This window comes from Medicago truncatula, chromosome 4, assembly GCF_003473485.1.
Source record: "Medicago truncatula cultivar Jemalong A17 chromosome 4, MtrunA17r5.0-ANR, whole genome shotgun sequence".
Classification (NCBI taxonomy): Eukaryota; Viridiplantae; Streptophyta; class Magnoliopsida; order Fabales; family Fabaceae; genus Medicago; species Medicago truncatula.
The window spans coordinates 53,635,175-53,658,504 of NC_053045.1; the positions used below are offsets into that span (position 1 = coordinate 53,635,175).

The following is a 23,330-nucleotide window of genomic DNA, read 5'->3' on the forward strand; positions in this document are numbered from 1 at the left end:
AGCCCCCGGCGAGGATCGAACTCACGACCTTTCGCTTACGAAGCGAACGCAATACCACTATGCTACGGAGGCTTGTTGTTAGGTTTTGTTACAAAACTTATATATCATCTATTTCTCCAATTTATCGAAGCTCATATTTCATCGTTTACCAAGTTGTACTTTATAAGTATTACCAATTTTCTTATAAAAGTTTACCAAGCTCCATTTGGTAATAAAATTGGTAAACAATACATCTTTAATATATCATTCTAATTTCGTTTTGTAAAGGAAGAGTATTAGACCCTTTTGTTTGTTTAGAATATAAGGGATGTGTATCCTCTTACCTCTTTGATTCTCTATCTTTTGCCAAATTGTTGGCATATACACATAACTTGAACGTAATTTGTTTTCATGGAAGAACCTTGAAGAGCTTTGAGGAAAATGGTTGGTGGTTGGTTAAAAGAATTGATCGTTTTTACTAGCAAATATGGTGTGGTGTCCACGTCTAAACCACTAAAAAATTGTAAGATATAAGGGTGTGTTTGTTTCAAGTTTACCAAATTTATTCTTAGGAATAACATTCCTTGGAATATAAAGATGGGAATTTTATTCCAAGGAATTTAGGAAAAATATGTTTGGTTAGCTTTATAATATTCCTAGGAACCATAAAAATAGGGATTATAATAGGTAAACTATTTATGAATTTATTCCCATTTCCATGGGAACTTTATTCCCACCCTTTTCCTTGGGAAATTTTTTCTATTCCCAGGAACATTTTATACCAAGGAATAAATTTTAGTAAACTTGTAACAAACATAGGCATATACATTTCTATCATTTTATTCCCGAAAATCAACAATTATAACTTGAAACAAACGCACCCTAAGAAAACAAAAAAGAATTGCTCATTTTATTAGCATTGGGATGTTCGCTAAAATAATAATTGTAAGCCAATTTTTAGACCAATCAAATATATTTTTTAATGAAGGGAGAAATATTTATTTTATTAGTATGAAATTTTATATTAAAATATTATTCATTGATTTTTTATTTTTAATAATAGATATTGATTATGCTAAAAATGCTCTCTATTCGGTACTGTTTTGAACACAGTCCATATGAATTATTCATCAAAAAAATAAAGTCATAAAGTAATTAAAATTTTAAAACGTGTTATCCTTCACGAAGTAAATCAATTATAAGATATTTAATAGAATGTTATAAACATCTCTTATGGCCACATTCTTCTATTTTCCCACTTCCAAGCAACAAAAGAAACCATATATACTTATGTCACATGTCACTCAGTTGGAACAAACTTGTCCATATTATCGACAAACACAACTTGTTCCAAGTTGCAACCCAGTAATCAACACGTCTCAAACCAATTAAGATAAAGTTTGACCCAATTCACAATAATTAAAAAAATAAAATAAGGTTTCATTATGTGACCTGATAACATAATCAAATTAAGGCAAGCTTCTTACAAAAATGATAGAACGCAGCATGAATGGAAATAATAAACAGAAAACTATTGGTTTCAAACTAAGAACTACTTTTTATCACTACCTACACCTAAGGTAATCATGGTTTTTTGTTCAATAAAAAATTCAGATCAAAAGGCGTCAGCACAATAGTGTATCCGACCAGTTGACGATGTTAGCCTATACCAATACCACCAGTTATATTGATTGACCTCTCTATGATCACCTTCAGAAGACAAGGTATGTACAAATGCAAAGCAAACAAGGTCTTCATTCTCTCCTCAACTCAAATTCATTTTGCTGGTTCACTGCATTCTCCTGTCCTTGGTATTGTAGAATCCACCAGTGCACCTACAATACAAGTTCATAGGAAAATTTGATTTATGTATGTAAACCAAGGTTCACTTTATATGACTAGAAACAAGACATATATTGAAACTATAAACTATATAGTGCATAACTACTTTTTTCAGTTCCGAAAAATCACTTCCTTTCTCGAACATAATACCTCATGTTATCAATAATTGTTCGATGCATATCGGATAAATCTGCATAGCCTCTGACAATGTAATCTAGTGTTTGATCCTTATTGTTTTCCCATTCAACTAAATAAAAGTTTAAGTTTTAACATGGTGAGCCTCTATGTACCACCCATGCTTCAATCCCAGAAGGCACTTGAGTGAGGAGACGTGTTAGATAGATTTAACAACTTAAGCTATAGAAAATATCGGTTGCTCTTTGAATGCAGAAAACAGAAATCTATATAACGCAAGGTGCACACACAAGGTTTTATACCTTGATTTGACAAATTCACAGCACTCTCAGCTGTGGCGGGTTTCATAAATTCTGTGTTGCAGTTTGATGGATCACTATTTTTATCGAGTCTTGAAACTTCTGAGTTGGAAATCGGCATATTTGATTGGGCTTCAACTCTAGAGTTTGTCACATCATTTGCTCTATCATTTTTCAAGTTTACCCCCAAGGTTGGTGTTTCAATTTTTTCAGCATTTCGATTCAAAGAAGCAGCTTCTAGTCCTGGGTTGGTAGGAACCTGCATGATAGTAGATAGTCAGGTATTTATAAAAGAAACCTTAAAAAAGACCAAGCCAGAATTCACATGGATACAGATCATTAGCTTGTCATCTATCATCTGTGAACACCATAAGCAGACAAGGACTCACAAATTGACATCAAATTCTCAATAAAGGACATTACTACTGAATGACGGCAAGGTGTGGCGGATTTTATTTTGACACCCCCGTAGGAAAGTTGTAAAGGGATGCTTGCCGGCGGCACCATAAGTCGCAATGGTGTGCTTATATGGCAGATTTTAGGCCTGCCACCATTCGCTATTTGCAACACTAATACAGGACAATATTCAACCCATAATTACAAAATCCAAGTATACCAACCTCATTTGAGAATCAACGATGTCATCTTACCAAGGAAAAATCATAAGATGTATAGAACCAAACATAATTTAACCATAAAGGAAAGATATTGTTATTGTACAGAACAGATATCCCCGACACATGTCATTTGAATTACAACAGCCACAGGTCATAGGGGTGAAAAAAATCAAAGAGGAAACACTTTAGGCAAAGTTGTAGAAATGAATCTTATGATTGTGCTAATAATTTACAGGAAATAGCGACATGTTCAAGGAGCATATGTACAGCGTGTGTTACAAAACAAAATTCTGGAAATCCAATAATCCCAAAGACAGCATATTATCGCTTGTAGCAGTTCCGGAAATTCTAAGGACAAGAAAACATGATAAATTGACAATATTAAATCATAACATTATGACAAATTTCCTTTTAATAAGAAAGCTCAACTAAATCACAGTCAATATTTTTATATTTACTCAAGAAAGTCCATCGATACAACGGTTGGAGAAGTTACCTTGTGACTACGAGATCCCAAGTTTGAGACTCTGTCACGGCAACCCCCCCAAAGAAGTCTCTAATAGGTGTATATTTGATAAAGGAAAAAGATATAAATGATATGCAGGCCAGCGTCTAGAACTCAGACCAACATAAGTAAGAAAACAGCTTGACCTTGTGGTTAACCGAAGCATTGGCAGTCATTGGATTCCTTGCTGCAAGTGCAACAACAGCTTCAGAACTGTGATAAAGAGATTCTGAATGTCTATTTTCCATTTGATTCACTTTATGAGTCTTCAATTTGTTAGAATGTGTACCATTTGAGATGACACCATCAATTTCACCAGCAGTCCTTTTCCTGCTTTGATAATTAAGCATTTCTCGAAGTTCAAATAAACTTGCATAAAAATTTATGCTTAATACTATCAACACAATGAAAAGTGACAAAAGTATACAGGGAGGGGAAGAACTGAGAAGACATACCTATTGAAAGCATGAGCAGATGAGTGAAGAGAGTTTTGTTTGTTTAAAAACAGAATTCCACGAAGAGGCTTTCCATCAATAACAGTTTCAATAGTATATCCTTCTGAGATGTTTTCAGTAACCTTGGCTTCAAATGTTTTCTTTCCATGTAGAGGCAGTGATTGATTTGCCGGGATATTTGGTCTACCTGTATTTATGACGCATATTTAGCTTTTCTCAATCGGTACATTAAAATTTAACTAGTCAAACATTGTTTCCATTCATTTTGCCCTTCTTGTGGTTTCTTATTTTATTCCAGTGTAGTCAATCGTGGATCATAGAAAATAGTGGGTTGGTAAAATTCTGCTATACTGCAGTGGTAAAGCGCCACTATAGCCGCTACTTGACAAAACTTTGTACTTAATGGTGTAAGTGTATCGCGAAACACTAGCAATTTGTTCAAATTCCGCTGCACAATAGTGATGTTGCGTCGCTATTTGACGACAGAGTTTTATTCAACACTGACTTGCCATGACTATACTCTACATCAAAGATTAATGCATACTAGTTGGAGGAACTTGTTCCATGCAAACACAGACTTGAATAAATGACTATTGCAAAGAGTTCAACTATGAACACAAATTGGTACTGCCCAATGTCATCAATGGTGGACCATGGCGAATAGCCAAAAATCCGACATATGGCGCTGCCATCATGCACAAATTGGCCATGGTGGTTTTTCAAAAATACGCCATGGCAATATTTGACAACACCGGTACTGCTTAAACTCAATTAGCCAAATATCCCAAACCCTCGTGCATACGCCCCATGTACCTTTGAATAAATTCCTCAATCCAACATATCAAGGTCGATATAGGCTAAAAGCTTAAAACCATAGTTAAAATTTGACTTTGTGATATCTATGAAGCAGAAACTTTATATATAAAAAGGTAAATTCTTACTTGGCTGGCTATAATTCATCATAGTCGTGACCTGACCGGCATCATTACCCACTCCATATCTACCCATATCTTGATTTTGGCCAGGAATGAGATTTTGGTCTTCTTGGCATTTCAGCTTCAGTATCTTCTTCATAGATAATTTCTCTGGTCTCAGTTCACTTTCCCTAGAAATACCTAGAAGTCAGAAATATATCAAAATTAGTCATTCAGTGATATAGAGAAATGCCATAACCAAATGATTGCTTTCTAAAAATTTAATACTAGCAAATATAAAACACTTTGTTGAACCTGTATGTAAGTAATACATATCATCCAGGGCTTCAAGACTCTTATTACAACCGCCGATAAACACAAGAACACCACCCATAGATGGGTCTAAACAGTCACCAGCTACAGAAAATCTAGCAGAAGGACAATTGGTTGTAGTTGTATTGTTTCTCCAAATACCAGTATCTGCATAGTATAAGAAGTAAAAGATCATAGAGAAAATCAACTCAATCAATATTAATGAACATGTCATGCTATTAATTTCAGAACAGAAAACAACAAGCGATAAATTAAATTAACTATATATCTTTCGGAACAATGAAAATACCATAAGTATCACAATAGTCACTAGGGAAATAATTTTGAAAAAAATATTGAGCAAGTGACCCTACTTAGGAAAAGCTACATGACAAAGTAAAACTCTGATCATGTGAATCATTAAATATCTTCTGAATAAATGTTTTAATAACTTGTTCCACTGAAATCAGAAGAAAACAAGGTTGTAAAAAGACAGTTACTGGCACATCGACAAGAAGTGTAGTGAAAAAGTTGGAGCAATTGCACTTACAGTAAGGAACTGCTTTTCTTAAACAAATAAACTACAATATAACAACAACAAAAAAAAAAAATGAAGACAAAAGCGTATTTCATAAGCTATATTGAACATACCAACATCAAGCGTATAAAGGTCGTTGTATAGATTTTGGGCATCTGTAAATCCACCAAAAACAAACAAGTTCTTGCCAAAAGAAACTGTGGAATGACCAGCCCGAGGTGGCAACAATTGGCCTGATGTACTCAGCTCCCTCCAGTTCAGAGTATCTAATATTTACAGAAGTTCAGACGAATATCATTATATTCTGATAAATGTCCCTTACTTGTGAATCATTAAATTCATTGAAGTAAACAAATGAAAAAGATAAAACAGATTGATACCAGTGTCAAAGATATGGACGTCAGACAAATAATAATCATGCCCGTCTTCACCCCCTATCACAATAATTCTGTTCTTCCACGTCGAGCATGAGTGGCTATCACGAGGAGATGGTGGCGTGCCTGATGTTGTAGGACGCATCCAAACAAGTGTCTCTATAAGTGAAACGGCGAAAATGAATTATCAGAATAATCTACGTCTGATACTTCAATCAAAAGAAAAATACAAATGTAAATGTAAGAAGATAAATGAAAAACCAACTAAAATGTTCAAAAGCTCGGCCTGAAGTAATCCAAACCCATTGCCCTTAGTTCTCACTATCTAACCAAACAAGAGTCCCCTGACTCCCTTATTTCATTCACAATTGAAATTATAATATGCCTAAAAAAGCAAGTCGGGTGTGACTAGTTTTAATTGGTTTACATTGATAATCAACAAAATAAGAAATCCTAGTCAGTTTATCATAATTCATTTAAATGGCAAAGGGTATTTATTGTGTAGCGAACTGGCTTGATGAATGACTGGCAGTATCGCAGCATGATAAGGCAGAGTTACCTGTATTCAGTATGTAAAGATCATTGTAGTAGACCTCATTGTTATTATCAGCGGATTTTCCACAACCTCCAAAGATATAAAGCCGCTTGCCAACAACTGCTGCACTATGACCCTCACGAGCCTCTGGCCCTTCTCCTCTTATAATTGGAGAATCCCAAGTTTGCAAAGCTAAAAACAATTTAGCATCAGAACATTGTAAATATATGAACAGCATGTAACTAGATCTTCAGGTTTTAGCTTAGACAGTAGTTATAAGTGTCAACCAAACATTTCACCTTTTGAAATAGAAATGGCTAGAGATACCACTAACACACACTCTCTTCATTGTTGAATAAATTTCATACGAGGCCCGCTAAATAGAGATTGGCCCCATGTTTTAAGTTTAGTAGATTCCACATAGATTTCGACATAATAAAGAGTGCATCAAATAGTGTACTGCTAGCTAGCAATCATCAAATGGACATTAAAGCAATAGAGTTAGATGATAAGTACTCACAAGTGTCTAATATGTGCAAATCCTTGAGTGGATTTGTTCCATCAGTACCACCAAACACAAATAGTCGATGACCAACGACACTGCAAGTGTGACTGTCCCTCGGGGTCGGTGGGGTGCCTTTTATTGCAGGTTGGCTCCATGTCTGATTCACTGCAAATAAGCAAATAGAAAATGCTCACATTATCTAACTAGAACAATTGCGTATAAAAAATAAAAAAAATTATAAATAAAATAAAAGGACACACATAAAAGGTATAAAAAAAAATTGGAAATCAAATTTTTTAAATCAGAAGATAGAGCAAACAACAATGGGAAATCAATTACTACAAAGATTAAAAAATTAAAAAAAGAAAGAGTGAAGAGTGAGAGAGTCGCACTAACCAGTATCAAAGATATGAACTTGGTTGGTTTGACAGTTATCTTTACCATAACCACCAAAAACATAGATATGTCTACCACCATTAATGGAGTTACAAGTATGACCCCACCTCTTCCCTGGCCCATCTCCACCAGAATCTTCTTTTCCGTTCAACGTTTTCACCTCAACTTTTTCCCACCACATTTTCGAGATGAAGAAGAAAACTCAATACCCCAAGAAAATAAAAATATAAACTTTTTAGTATTTTTTTATTTTTATTTTTTTAATTTGAAAAGAAAAAAATGGGTATGTGGGGTAGAGGGTGAAATCGAAAGAAATGAGATGAGTGAATGGAAGGAAGAAAGGGCATGCAAAGCAGATTAAAGTGTCAAATCACGGCGAGCGAGCGAGCGAGAGAGTGAAACTGAAACACAGAAGGGTTAATTCTTCGATTCATCGTGTAACACGTGGACAATTCAAGGTGGTTGGATCACGAAATATTGGTGTCAAACGTGTCATATCAGTTACTGCTTAGATTTCTTCATTTATTTCTCTTTTTTTTTTCTTATTTAATTAATTCTTATTAATAATCCAAAAATAAAAATTGATCACACGATATTAAATTCTCGTGAACTTTACTCAGTTACTAGAAATATTATAACTATGAATTTTGAACATGTTAAGATCTAATCACTACGCTACTGGACATCAAAAATTATAAATATAACTATGAATTTTTTGTACCAATTTTTTTTTTAGTAAAAAAACTATGAATTTTTAATATGTCTCTTCTTCTCTGTTTTGAAAAAAAAAAAGTTTTTAAGGTCCTATTTTTTTAAGGATGTTTTTAGGGCTCTGTATGAATTGTATAATTTTAATATATATTTAGTAATGATTTTATTTTTCCCTAAAAAACTATATTACCAAGATCGATGCACGGTGTTCTAGATTTTGTATAATCTAGGAATTTTGATTTATTTTATTGAATAGACGTTTCTATTTAAAATAAGATAAAGATAGATTCATCGAATAAAAATATATTTAAATTTGTCTCTTTAAATAAAATATTTATAATAAAATCATATTTCTTCATAGTGAATACAATATTCAAAGATTTTTTTTCTGTATTGTAATTTGATTCGTAATATTCTATTTTTTCTTCCTAATTTGGGCCTAACAAAAGTGTTTATTTTCCGCTAAAAAACTATTTATTTTAATTCTTTCTTTCTTTTTTTTTTGTAAAAGATTACGCTTTAAGTGAAGAAAGGGCTATGTTACACCAATTATAATCCCTAATAACTTCTGAAACAAGCCTGCAAGATTAAGAAACCGATAATGGTTTTGGCTTGCAAAGTAAAGTGTTTCAACTACACCATATGCTTCAAGGGCTAGCAACAAAAATGGCTTTAACATCTTCATTTAAACATGTGACAACAGAGAAAAAGGCACCAGAAAATTTGTTAGGTGAATGTGAAAATGGGAAATCGGTTGCCACAAGTGCAGCTTATTCTAAAAATTAATAGAGTATGAACAACCAAGTTACATATGCCTCTCGTCTTCCACTTCAGCGTTACGCATCACACACTCGTTTTGACAAGAAACTCCAGATACTATTCCATGTATAGTTTGGATTAAGACAAAGATTGACCTTAAAAAAAAACCCGTTATACGAAAATATTTTGCTTTGAAAACTCTAGTTAGAAGATAGGAAGAGTTTGTAATAAGCTTTCATTCTTGTAACAAGTATATGTCATCATTGTTTTTAGTACTCCTTTAGTCCTTTTTATTGCTATTATAAGCAAAAATAATAATTAGGACGATGAAAAAAAATTAGTTAAGTGCAGTTAATTTTTTAGATTTTATATTAAAGATGAATTATTATTTTTTCACGAAATCATATAAAACATAAGCTAAATTTACTAAAATGTCGTATTTTATGCTCTATAAAAAAATTTACTCAACTATTTGTATTAGATGTTTTTGTATTGAATGAAAGGTATGTTAAAAATAATAACATAAAATAGTTAACTTTGTTTGTAATAAGGTGAGATATCGGTTGTATTTGAAGAATCGTAGGTAGTGTATCCAACAACAAATAACATTTAGCCACATGAGAAATTTGTAAGTTGAATTTTTTGGTGTGAAATATATATTTAATGTATAAAAAGTTATTTCAGTAAAATATGAAGCTAAATTTTTGGTTATAAAATATATTTTTAAAGAGTTTAATTATGGTGCACCGACGATATAAAACTATATTACAGTCGACCAATAATATTCTGCCACATCACTATCACTTAATTTTAAAACAGTTTAATTGAAGTAAAACTCCAACATTGTCGGTCTCTTCTATTACGACGTTGTTGGCCGCCATTCCCTACCGCTTTAACCCACAAGCCTTAGCATCCTTAACCTTAAAGACAGTTTTTGTTAAGCAACAGCAAAGACAAAGAATGATTGTTTTATTTAAAATTAAAAATTAAAAATTGTCTGAGATGGTATTTCATGGTTGGGTGTGAATAAACACATATGAGAACTGAATTTGGAGAGCCAGAGTCTATATCTTAGAGATAAAATTGAACATTGTTGTTGTTGCATAAGTGTGATTCCATCAATCGTCAACATGTAATCGTATTGCCAAAAACTCCACTGTGATTGTCGCCGTTAATGCACTGCAGCCACCACCAGAATCAAGGCAACATGAGAAGTGAGAACGATGGCTTTGCACACAACCTATGCGCAGTTACCGAACCAGAATTAATTTTAGGGTTTTTAATTAAATTAAGCTGATTTAAAAAATAAAATGATGTGGCAGAATGTTATTGGTTAATTGTGTAAAGTCATTTTGCACTGCACCATAATTAAACTCATTTTTATAATCCATAGAGAGACAAAATTTAGTCTCTAAATTTTTTAATATTTTGTTTTTGGTTCTTTTAAAAAATGGTCTCCAACTTTTAGTTCTTACAAATTTTTCTTGCAAGCAAACGGTTTTACCAGTTGAAACGAAATCCTTCAAATTTTAAATTTTTTAAGTATTTTTTTGAAGAAATGTTTAAAACATTATAAAGAATCTAGATATAATTTTAAAATAAAGTTATAAAAGTGAGTCATGTCTGTTAAATATTTGTTTAAAAGAAATGTCTAAATATATTTTGAACTTATGGTCAGTTTGTATCTAAGTCTTTGTATGTCAAAAAAACCAGAACTTGAAGACCAAGAAAGATAAGGATTACTATAGGTTGACTAATTCAGGTTCTCCGTAGTACAAATGAACCTTTCTATTTGAGGATGACACTCATTATATTCAAAGGTCCAACTTGCTATGAGGATATAAATAAAATTGTTGTTTTCCCTCAAGACTCGTTTATAAGAGGTTGCTTTGTTTGTTGTCGACTTATTTGTGTATGGTAAAGAATACATTCAAGCAATTGAAGAAGGCAGTTTTTTGAGATCAAGTTATTTTTTAAGAACATTATTTGTCATTGTGTTATTAATGAATGTTTTGGGCCTTGTACTTGAAACACACAATGAATTTATAAATATTTCTCATATCTTCCTAAGTTTTTACACTGATGTTGTTGTTAAGAAGAAGTCAACCACTAAGAAGAGGAAAAATATCAAGAAAGAAGTAAAGAAAACAACATCTGACTATTTTCTTGATGAGGCTGAGGAGTGGATTGACCACGGAGAGTTGGTTCGTGATAAAACTGAGACATTGTCCTCTAATGATGTTGCTAATGATGATTATTGTAACTATGACACCGATTCTAATGGTGCTATGTGAGAGTTGGTTCGTTTTGTTATTTCTTGTTAATGCTACTGGTTACTTTTTGTTTCATATCTTCTTCCTCCATGTGATGGTGATGGATTGTGTGTGGAAGTTGAAGAATGTGATGTCTTCTTCCTCCTTCATACCAGAGTTGATTGACACTGCATACGGTCATCATTGATAAAAAAAAAAATATTAAACTTTTTGCTATTTCTCTATTTTTGTAGTGTTCTGTTATTGACTGTTTTGTCATTTTCTAGGTTTAGATATTTTCTTTTTAGTGATTCATAATTTAGTTAGTTTGTGATAGACGAATCTCTTTGTTTTTCGATGATTCTTCCCAAGCAATTTTGGCTAAACTAACTAACCGTATCAACACTATGATTCGAATTTCATTTGAAGCAATCAAGCCTCCAATTTTATTGAGATTTTCTTGCCAAGATAATAGAAAAATATTTATACACAAGCAAGCTATATAAACACTGCTAATCACAGGCAAATTGTATAAGCACCGTTAATCACAATTTGCTTAATAGTATTGTGCTTAATCGTATTGGGCAAATTTGCCCAATATTTTGAGCAAATTGTAAGTTTTATAGGTTAACCAATGTGTGCTTAATAGTATTTTTTGTTGACAAATTTGCTTAATAGTATCGTGCTTAATCGTATTGGGCAAATTTGCCCATGATTTTGAGCAAATTGTAACAATCTAAAATTTTCTCTATCAATTTATTTTTAAAAATATTATTTAAAAAATGAATGAATTATCTATTAATTTTTTTGGTCACTATTATCTATTAAATTTGCAAAAGCTATGTTAATTTTTTTTTTTTGAACAAGCCAAAATGAGATATATAAACAAAATTTTTGTATCCTAGCACAAGAAGTGTCAAAGGAAACAAAACAAAGTTCCGATCAAAACAGAAAAGGAAAACAAAAAGAGCAAATCAACCAATCCCCAAACAAGCAAAGGGACGCTATAAGGTAAAATAAAATTTAATGAGGGAGAAAACCAAGAAACAAATAAATAATTATAATCAAGGACAAAATTTACGCGAACTTTCTCATGTACTTTTCGTATGATTTTTTGCTAAAAATACTTTTTTGTTGTAACAAACTTTGAAAAAAAACGTGGATATAAAAAAAATCATGAGCAGTTTATTTAGGAATCATACAAAAATCAACTAAGAAAATGCACCTAGGTTTTTTGCTAGATTTAAAACAAGGATCCTTTAAAAAAAAAAAAAAAAGGATAAAATTTATGTGTATTTCTTAAATGCTTTTCGTGTGGGCTTTCACATAAAATAAATTACTTATAACTCCTATGATTCCTCAAATCTACCAAAATTTTATCAAAGTTTGTTATAACCATAAAAGGTTAATTCTATATGAAGAACCATACGAAAAGTATGTAAGGAAACACACCTACATTTTTTTGTCCTTAAAATAAAAGATTTTTTTAATGAATATATATAATATCAAATGAATATAATCTACATCTTGTACTTGGTTATTTCTTTCATCTTTACCTTTGATCTAAACTATTTTATTTACTACTTTATCTTTTTATAATATCTGTTAAATTATTAATTGCAAAAAATAGCAAAGTCCCATTGAAATAAGAACAACCTCGTTACAATAGAAATAATATTGAACACTATTATTTTAATCTTATTCATAAAAAAATATTTCATCATATATGTCAAAATTGAAATATCTTTTTATAGAAAATTAGTCATAGTAGAAAAGCGGATAGAAGAAAAAATTAATGTCCGTCTATCCGCTTGTATTAAGAAGAAAAACAATAATAGTGGCAACAATTAAGGATGATAAAAAACTTTATGCATGATATATTCGGATAAAATCCACAATGGACACAAAGTGGATAACTTAGCGAGTACACGCATATAAAACAAATTGATATTTTTATCACTTTAAATTAGTGGACATTTGTTGTAGAAGAAAAAAAAAATCCTCATTTGATGTTTTAAATATTACACACATTTTAAATTTATCTCATCTTGTAATCCTCATTCTGGTATCACAAAGCAAATAAAACATTTACATCAAAAGTCAAATCAGCATATAGGCGAAATTTAGTTTTACAAGATTATTCAACTTTTGAATCATTAAAATTAAAATCAAGACATTCATGTTGTCTCACCAAAAGACATTTTATCATGAACGTAAAAGGATAGCATGACATAAATGAGACATGGACACTTTGCAAAATAAAGAAAATTTGTCACGAGCTTTTAATGGGATTTTCGATTAATTAAGGAAAAGAAAGCAAGTCCATTCATGAACATATTTTATGAAAGTTTAGAGCACGTGGAAAATTAACATGACATCATCAAAGGACATCCAGAATACACAAGTGCCTTTACATCCAGAATATTCTGGATGTGTAAAAGAACATTATGGACAATATGCTCTTTATTTATAGAAGAAAAGAAAAATCAAGAGGAGTTTATGACAACTGGATTTCACTGTCCAACAACTCTTTTAACACTTGGTCGCCAAACATCTCAACATCTTTAAATACAAGATGAATTGAAGGATCAAAGCAAGAGTTTGAAAACCAAAAATATTCATATTGAGTGAAATCTTCACTAAACATAAACTCTTCACAAACATCAAACTCCAAACTCCAAACCACTGCTCTATATCTTTAGATCATTATAATCATTTGAGTTTGTTCATCAGAATCTCAAACATGAGTTGAGAAACATCTTTGATCCAAAACCCACTCATCATACAAATTTTATTTTATTCTTAACTCTATTCATTACAATAGTCTGAGAAAGAATTATAGAAGCATGCTGATGTTGATAATACAGAGTGCTGAGTGTAACAGATTGATCTGGTGTGATCAAGGACATATAGTGCTATTCAAAAGTTTCTGATAGTTGGATACCATAGTGGATAATCTCATACGAAGTGCGAGGACTGGAAGTAGCCACGTGCTTTGGATGTATCTGATAAATCCCTTGTGTTATCTTCTTACCCTTACTCTTTTATTATTTTCTTTAAACACTACTCACACACTATCACGATCATAATATTTGATAATAACCTATCCAAAACAATCTGGACCTAATTAAATATAACTGTTTAATATTTATATAGAGCACTCTAGTCTTTAATTAATCATCAACATTGTTTTATCATTCTTCTTCTAAATCAACCATATAATTGTTATCCAGAACATTATGGTCCTCGATAAAACAATTGCTTAATTACCAAGACATTCCACACTTAATTATATTGTTTTATCATTTTCCAACTATATAATTATCCAGAACATTATGTTCCTTGATAAAATAATTGCATAAGACATTCTAATCTTATTTATTTAACCTTCACCAAGAATTTTCTTGAGTACATAAACTTGTTAAATTTCAAGATTAAAATTTAAAATGAAATTTTTTTTAAGGAAAAAATAGATTTTTTTTTTTAAAAACTGAAACAAACACTACAAAAATAAAAATAAAAACCATGTTTTTGGTTAACAATATTTTTTTTTTTCAAAAAAATCCAAAACAAACGGGTCCATTATAAATTATTCAATATTGAAACCAAATATTTAGTTAATAAGTTCAAAGTAATGTATGTAGTTTGTTGAGATATTTATGAGAAATCAAAATATTAATAGTAATTATAATTTAATATAAATATGACAAACATTAACGCTTGCAGTTCTACTTTAAATTTGATTCGAGTTTGAACACCCCCAGTGGCTTATGCTTGCAAAGAGGGAAACATTAATGCTCCAAAGTGATGGAAAAGATCACTAGGAAGAATATTGTGCAACATATCCATCTTTCAGAGACCCTGATTGTTTATTATATCCCCTATAGAGTAGTAAGCTCATGAGCTTAACATCATCCCTACTTGTCTTTTGTTATGATTCAAATTGGACATAGAAGTAATTACACTTGGCATAATATAATTTGTTGAGGCAAATAGACATGTAACTAGTGATTCTAAGATCAAGGAAGGTTTGGTTGTGCATAAATAGGGGAAAGATTATCAATAATGGTTATGAAGAATATTGATGAAGTCACTGCTCTTTACCCTTTGGTACTCGCTAGTTAATGGCTAGTCTTATGACTCATTCTTCTTCTATCTTTTTCCTTTCTTCTTTTATGTGCCAAGAACACAACTCTAATTTGGTTCTCATATATGAATAATCAATTGCAATTATCCATTTATTCTATTTCATCACATTCTCACTTTTAGAACCATTGCATTCGTCTCCTTTATCTAGATATTATGTAGCTAATGCTATGAAAACTCAATTTCTTGTTGTAGTTTTTTTTTTTTAATTTTTTTTTTTTTAGTTTTTTTCTTTTGATAAAAATAAAAATTCAACTAATCTTAAATCGGCAATTTGACTGGTTTTAAGGAGTTTCTTAATTAAAAAAATGTTTTGACATAAAATTGCACTTAAACATTGCAATAAAAAAAAGTTGCACTTAAACATTCACAACATATCCTTTAAAATTTAAACAAAACAATAAGATTGAGCTTGATGTCGAACAGAACATGTATCAGAACATATTTATGGTGAGTGAGTGTAAGTTTCATGACACAAACTTCGACCTCTAGTATATGGTTTAATATTATGGATACACATAGTACAATTTAAACCAAAAAGAAAAAACTGACTTTTTTAAACTAGTATGTGCATTTTTTTTTAAATAAAATGGCATGCAAAAGAATTGAAATAGAGTAGGGTAATCCCAACTACGTTGATACAGTGAGCACTAGTATGTTCATATGAAGTAGATGCGTTGCTAATTCAAATCTAACACAATAACTTCTTTTTGACAGAATAACTATTTTTTAATAACTTCTAACCCAATAACTTCACCTAATTTATAGTTGCTAATTAAAAATGATAGATTATAGCATCATAATTAACAAAGTAAAAAACTTGTTTTGCGGAGGTCTGAAAAAGGATTTAAAATCTTCCTTTCCGAACTCTTGACCATGCTATGGCTGCAACTGCCATGCCCCCCAAGTGCGCGGATCCTGATATCGTACTGTCTCCCTACAATTTGAAAACCAACATTTATTTATAATGTTAGCCAAATGTTAATGCTTGGTTTTTGAGAAGGAACATGTTGTGTAAGAAAACGGTATTCTAGCTGTTGTTTTTCCCTGGTAAGTAGCTGTTTTTTTTTTTATTAAAAGGAAAAATAAGGGACAAGAAAAACAAACTAATAAATTCTCTGCCTAAAAAAAAAAGGTCATCTGTTTCACTTTCACCATCTTTCTACGGGCTTAAAGCATCAAGATGATCAGAAAAAGACTAGTGATTTGTACAGAAATTTCATAACAATGGACAGACCTACTAGATTGCATCAATTTGATGATTTTAGTATTACTAAATCTCAGAAATTTGTAGAAATTATGGTGATATCATAGCATTAGTTATGACTACGAGCTTGGTGATCCTTCTCGAACAACTAAGCTACTTGAGATGGAAAATGCTACGCAAAATAGGTAAACATGATAATGTAAGCACGGACGCCTCTAGTACTAGGCGTGTCGCGGTGCCCAACATGCGTCGGTGTCCGACACTACACTCCTATGACACCCGTACGACACGTGTCAAACCGGTGTCCTAAATAATTGTTTTTTTCTTTACGTCGACACTCCTACGATCGATGTCCGACACCTGTATAACACTCATACGAGTCGTGTCGGACAACTCAAACAAATATCTAAAACAATTTTTTTTTCTCTCTTGCTTCCGCACACCATAGATACAAGAGTTACATATGTTTTTGAGAAATGTTGATTAATAAGGGTTTATAGACATTATAGTTGATTATATCATTTTTAGCTTTTTTGATAGTAGATGAATAAATAAAGGTCAAATAATATCTTGTTGTAGAACATTTTCTAATGACATAAATTGCTCAAGTTGGATGTTTATATATGTATTTTAATTTTCATTTTAGACAGTCTTTAAATGAATTAACATATATGTAATTGTGTCGGTGTCTATATTTTTTACATTAGCGGTGTCGACGTGTCCATATCAGTGTCGTGTCAGGTGTCCGTGTTCGGAGTACATACTTCATAATATATATATATAAGATCGACAGGGTCCATCATACCTCTATTATCCTCAGCATATCTTTCCCGATCAAAAAGATCCCCTTGATTCGCCATAATTTTATAACACACGAGAAAAGGATATGTCAGTATTCGACTTGCAAATTTCAGTTTTTGACTTATCACAAGGTAGATAACAGCTTACCAGCAACGCCGCAGGAACTGGTATAAAAAAGTCCAAGTATATAGTTGCTCTTGGATTGAGGAATATGTCCAGCAGCATAACTGCATTCACAGCTCCACTTGCTCCCTAATCATTGGAAAGTTCAGGTTAATTTAAAATGAGTTTAACTAATGCCATAAGTGATAAATGAAAGTAATCATTCAATGACTATACAAAAAAAACTTGATAATAACGGTCTGAGCTAAAAAAAAAAAACTTGATAACCTAACTATAATTTCATAGAAGAAATTTTTTGTATTTTATTTAAAAGCAGACTAACAAATATTGACATTTCTGCGACTTGGCGAACTTGTTGGAGACAAATAGTCAGCATATAGTTGATTGATACCCACAGGCCATGAAACTTATTTACACAATTGTGTTCCATAGAGGTACTAGAAACATAATTTTAAACCTTAAATGAAATTTATGAGGCAACATCCTATTCAATTTGATTTCTGAATAGAAGGGTCTTCAAGGAAATTAATACAGAATAAAAGTAGAAATCATTCCCTCAAAACACATTGCTCATAAATCATAATTAACAAGTGAAACCAAGAACATCAGTAATTACATAACGCCTCATATACTCCCTAAAGAAGGGAAACCAGTAATAGAATAGTTACTATAAGCTCACCAATGCTAAGTCCTTTGAAGCCTTGATAGCTCCATAGCCCTGTTGCAAACAAGATGCAGAGAAATGTTAAAAGTCAAATAAAATGTTGATGATTTTTCACATCTTTCAAAGTATTTCGATCAAAAGATTATAAGTTCAAACCAAGAGTATAAATATTAACTTTTGCTTATATGTTAACAAAATATACACTAGGCACCTTAGCTACAAAATGTTTATTATCATTCTATACTAAACCATACATTTGTCAACAAAAAAATTGCTTTCAAACTTTAAAGCAAAATGAAAGTAAAATCGAGAAATCCATATATCAAAGGTTTGAGGCTGAAGAATCAATTAGCATATTAATTACAATTTTTTCTAGCATCTGGTGAAGGCTTAAAATCAAGATTTTGTTCCTTTATTTCACCCAGAATTTTTTTTAAAAGAAAGTTTTAGAATTGGCAGAAAGGCAGTGTCCTTTCTAATCATCACTAGACCTTTGATGTAAGAGACTTGTAGGATTGATGCCCAAGATAGAAAACAGAACCACCGATTGCGCCAGCAAGATATAGCTTCAGCAGAAATTCAGGTCCAAATTTACTTGCAATCTGCTCAAAGCCCAATTGGAAAGAGTTAAGTATTAATGAAGCTAATTGTACAAATAACTGGTTACACAAACAGATGTTCTTAACAAGTCAAGTTACATGTCACTATCGAATAATTAAATCTATTACTGTGTGTACCAAAAAGTAAGGCAAATAAATGAAAAAGACATTACATTAACTACAAAATTTGAGAAAAAGAACAAATATCAGTAATACGAGAAATGAGGGGATGGCTAGTGGACGTGGTAAAATCACAGTCTTCAAATTGCGTAGTATTAAAAGTCCCAACAATTAGTAGATACTGCTTAAACTACAAACTGAAATTCCACATATAAGCTGGTTTTCTTCCTAAATCTAACACCTAGTAACAAGGATATCAAGAAGTTATAATATGAAAAGGAAAAGGTACAGGAGAAAAAAGTGAACATATGAGAGAGAACTTAAGATAAAAAAATGAGAACAAGAATCCGCACACTTGATCCAAAGAAGTAGAGTCCAAGCATGTTGGACATTAAATGCCAGGCATCTACATGACTGAATGCATTGGTGATCAAAGTGTGCAAGCGTCCATTCTTAATATTGTCCAAAGAGATCTGTAAACAGAAAATAAATGAATCAGCACTCTAGATGAAGTTAAATACACGCAGGCAAAAACATCAAAACAACACATTTATCAATTTCATCCTTCAACAGCTGGTAAAGTGCCAATCCAGAGACAATTACTACTTTGATGTAATCTACACTAATCTATAAAATATTAGGATGCGCTGGCTGTTCGGAATTGTTTATAGCATGAAAGAGCTATATTTTATCTTTCTATCCTCAGTAAAAATAAGGTAAGAACACTTATACATCTCCAAAGATAATAGTAATAGATCATACACCTGCAATAATACAAATTATACAATTGTATCGACAACTTTCCTAAGAAACATTTGATAAACCCATATAACAGGTGGGTGTTACATATAAAGCAAATGTCGGGCAAATATATCTACAAGTACAAGTAAGTTGAATAAAATTTATAAATCAAGAAACTCACTGTAAAGTTATTTAGCATAAAATCTTGAGTCGCTATCTTCCAAAATAAAAAAACAGCAACATTAGCTACAACCAACCCCAGAACCAAGTCATTTGGTGTTAGCCTGTTTAGCCACGATTTCCTGCAAAAAGGACAAATTATATTATTGAAATCCCATATAACACGTAAAAGCCTAAACCTCTATAGCACATAAACTTCCGATCGAAGGCATGTCTGGTGTCCGACATGACACATGTGATTACGTTCAATTATGTCATTTTCTTAAATTACTACCGGTCTCAACATGTGAGTGTCGAGTCCGTGTTTGTGTCAATGATTCATAGGTCTAAACAGGGGCGGATCCATTCACAGTCCATGTGGCTAAAGCCCCACATGGAACTTCCATATTTTTTTAATTATAAATAGGCATAACAGTTATCTGGGTCCTGAATGTGTAATTAATAGTCACAACAGTCTTTCAATGTATTAAAATTTTAAAATAGTCTCTGATTTTGCACTTTATTAGTCAAAATAGTTTTTGAAGTGACAATAAGTAAGTATATTGAAGGACTAAAATGACAATATTAACAAATTATTTTAATATTAGAGACTATTTTGACTAACAAAGTGCACACAATCAAGGACTATTTAAAATTTCGAAACATTGAGGGACTATTATGGTCACTCCTTACACATTCAGGGACCAAAATAATTATTACCCTTTATAAATAAAACACAATATGTTAAGAATAAGAACAACAAGTAAACAACCTTGTGCAAAACTTGTGGAAATTAAACAAACAAGTGAGACATATTTGCTACGATTCATAAGCTTTTGAGGTTAGCTTTGCTTTTGTCAGTAGCAACCCGCAAATGTTTGTCAGATTTTAGCCCCACATGTACCAAATGTCTGGATCCACCCCTGGGTTTAAAGATGCTGTTAATAAAAATCAGGGTTTTATCTGTAGTAAATAAATAGTGATTACTGATAAGCATAAGAATTAGTAAGTAAAAAGATTTCAAATTTGGTAAAATCCAGGTGATAAATAACAGATGAAGATAAATATAGAAGCAAAACCCTCATAAACCCTAAACTAAATCTCAGTCCAAATTATAATCACAAAATTGAGATTGAATAAATTCAGATTGTAAACAAATGAACGGGTATAGAGAATCTGACGGAAAATTACCAACCACTCCGATACGAATTATTATTCCAATTTGAAATGTAGTTCTGTCGATGAAAATGAACTCTGGGAAATCTACGATCAATGATGCTTTTGACACTCGAGAGATAGTTCCTTCGAACGATCATTGGTTGGGAGAAAGAGGAACGAATTTTGGTGGAAAGGAAACGCCATGAGTGAATGGCGGAGGAAGGTGAAGGAATGTGGTGATTTAGATTGGAAGGTTGGGCGATGTGAGTTGAAGGACGAGTGTGGGAGATACGGTGAGGGTTGAAGGTGAGGTTGGGTTGAAGGTGGTGGTGGTTGTTGTGATGGCGTGTTACCGCCGTGAACCGGCGAACTAAGCTCTGCATTTTTGTGTTCACTGTTTGATCATAAGCTGAAGTGTTGGAAGGAAGTAAAAAGTGATTTTTTATTTTTAACAGAAAAAAGTGGTTATTTTCAACTGCTTTTTAGGAATTTAGATTGTAATGTGGTCAAATTTTCAAGCATCAAGATGACAACTAATAACACATTTTTTGGGTGGTTAAAGCTCATGGATTGCATGTAAATTTAGTAGATTCATATGAAATAAAATTAATAAATTTTAAATGGTTGTATTGAATGTGTGTTAAAAATATGTTGCTAACTTTTTTTTTTTTGGTAGATTGCTAACTTTATTCATGTGAATATCAATTTTATAAATTTAAAATATAGAATTTTTACTAAAAAAATCTAAAATATTAAATTTGAAATCTAGATGATCTAATTCCAATATAACAATTATGGATGTATTTATTGCAAGTTATTCAGTGGCACAACCAACCGTTGAGGTAATGATTTCGTTGATGGATGATATGTATGTACACTTATAGCTTTCTTTAAGTTTTGAGGTCTATCTCAATCTTCAGTCATGGATCGAAGTTTAACTCACGTAAACTTTTTATTAAAAATAATAATAATATATGCAGGGGCCGGGGTTCTAACCCCGGACACCTCACTCCTCCACATTTAATTGCGTGAGTTATAACCACTAGGCTACTAGACCAAAATAATAATAATAATAATAATAATATTACGACGACATGTCATGCAAAATTGTATTTTTGGTGAAAATAAAAGGGCTAATAGTGTTTTTCACCCCTGTAATATATGTCATTTCCGGTTTTCGTCCCTATAAAATTTTCGATTTGATTTGTACCCTCGTAAAATTTTTATTTTTCGGAAAACAGCCTTAATAGGCCATTCAAAAACCAAAATTTCTTGAAAAAATTCTGAAAATGGCCTATTATGGATGTTTTCTGGAAAATAAAATTTTTACGAGGGTGCAAATCAAACCGAAAATGACATATATTACATGGGTGAAAATCACTATTAACCCAAAATAAAATATCAAAAGTGAATTTTACTAATTCTTTTTTTGGTAATTGTTAGGTTTTGTTTTTCAAGACAAAATACTATCATCCCAAAATGTTCACAAAATGACCGTAACTATCATTTGTCAAAGAAATTTCATAAAATAAATGAAAGTTAACCAACGAAAATAACTTGATAAGATGTGTTTGTGTTAAGAATAACAAATGTCGTGTTAGGTCAAGACAAGAAGACATTTCAAAAACATTAGCGGGGAGTACAATTATTTGCGTTATATTAATTTTTGAGTTCATCCGAATAAAAAAGAAGAAATAATATTTGTACAACTATTTTGTGACAACTTTGATTGTGTTTGGTAACATAAATAAGCTAGCTTATGGTTTGTTAGACTAGCTTATAAGTTTGTTTTAATAGAATGCGATGTGTTTGACAAAAAACTTTTTTCATTAGCTTATAGCGTTTTTGATAAGCTTTCAAGTAACTTTTGAACTTACAGCTTTTAATTTTTTGCATTTTCTTCCATTTTTAACCTCTAATATTATTTTTTTATAAACAAAAAACTAGCCAAGTAGGCTAATATATGCTTTTGGTCCCTGCAAATATAGCGAGTTTGGGTTTTGGTCCCTGGTAAAAAAAAAATTGAATTACATCCCTGCAAAAAATTTTGTTTTTTAAAACGGTCCTTGGACCCACTTTTTTGCTGATTTATCACATTTTTACTTATGTGTCAGCTGCTGACTATGCAAAAATGTACATGTGACATACAAATGGCAATTGCCTTATTTTAAATATTTAAAAATCATTTTAATTAAAATTAAATTTGGTTTTCAAAATTAAAAAAAGGTTTAAATAAATTAAAAATTAAAGAATCAGCATCTTTCTCTTCATCTCTTCTTCTTCTCCAACCCTTTTCTTCTTCTTCCACAACAACTACATGTTTCAACATCTTCACCATTTTTTCCTTCACCCTCATCCATCCACTTATACTCACACCATTTCTTCATGTGTCACCTTCCATTAACATAAAAACAGCACATCTTGCAACTTAGAAACAAACAACAACACTAAGATAAACACCAAAGCAATCTTCGTGGCTATCGA

The 23,330-nt window shown here is 31.7% G+C and overlaps 2 protein-coding genes and 1 non-coding gene across 5 annotated transcripts; all 3 read right to left on the reverse strand.

The window, feature by feature from the left end:
* Window positions 1-72, reverse strand: TRNAT-CGU (transfer RNA threonine (anticodon CGU)). Its single transcript has one exon. It is a non-coding gene; the product is annotated as a tRNA-Thr (tRNA).
* A 1,326-nt stretch (window positions 73-1,398) lies between these two features.
* Window positions 1,399-7,812, reverse strand: LOC25493899 (kelch domain-containing protein 3). 2 transcript variants are annotated; one of them, XM_024783015.2, is made up of 11 exons: window positions 7,407-7,812; window positions 7,026-7,175; window positions 6,530-6,697; window positions 5,977-6,129; window positions 5,710-5,862; window positions 5,062-5,226; window positions 4,774-4,947; window positions 3,833-4,019; window positions 3,524-3,710; window positions 2,259-2,514; window positions 1,399-1,814 (listed from the first exon to the last, which is right to left on the reverse strand). In XM_024783015.2, exons 1-11 carry the CDS (start codon window positions 7,585-7,587, stop codon window positions 1,756-1,758), a joined length of 1,833 nt encoding a protein of 610 aa, XP_024638783.1. In that variant the 5' UTR covers window positions 7,588-7,812; the 3' UTR covers window positions 1,399-1,755. The 2 variants fall into 2 exon arrangements, with proteins under 2 accessions (XP_024638783.1, XP_013458008.1); XM_013602554.3 differs by having other exon boundaries at window positions 3,524-3,707; window positions 7,407-7,809.
* An 8,035-nt stretch (window positions 7,813-15,847) lies between these two features.
* Window positions 15,848-21,317, reverse strand: LOC25493900 (RHOMBOID-like protein 12, mitochondrial). Of its 2 annotated transcripts, XM_024781121.2 has the most exons (9): window positions 20,880-21,022; window positions 20,461-20,611; window positions 19,711-19,831; window positions 19,142-19,261; window positions 18,561-18,671; window positions 18,085-18,123; window positions 17,430-17,534; window positions 17,287-17,328; window positions 15,848-16,211 (listed from the first exon to the last, which is right to left on the reverse strand). In XM_024781121.2, the coding sequence occupies exons 3-9, from the start codon at window positions 19,726-19,728 to the stop codon at window positions 16,122-16,124; spliced, it is 525 nt and encodes a 174-aa protein (XP_024636889.1). In that variant the 5' UTR covers window positions 19,729-19,831; window positions 20,461-20,611; window positions 20,880-21,022; the 3' UTR covers window positions 15,848-16,121. The 2 variants fall into 2 exon arrangements, with proteins under 2 accessions (XP_024636889.1, XP_013458009.1); XM_013602555.3 differs by lacking the exon at window positions 20,461-20,611 and having other exon boundaries at window positions 20,880-21,317.
* Window positions 21,318-23,330: the final 2,013 nt, after the last annotated feature.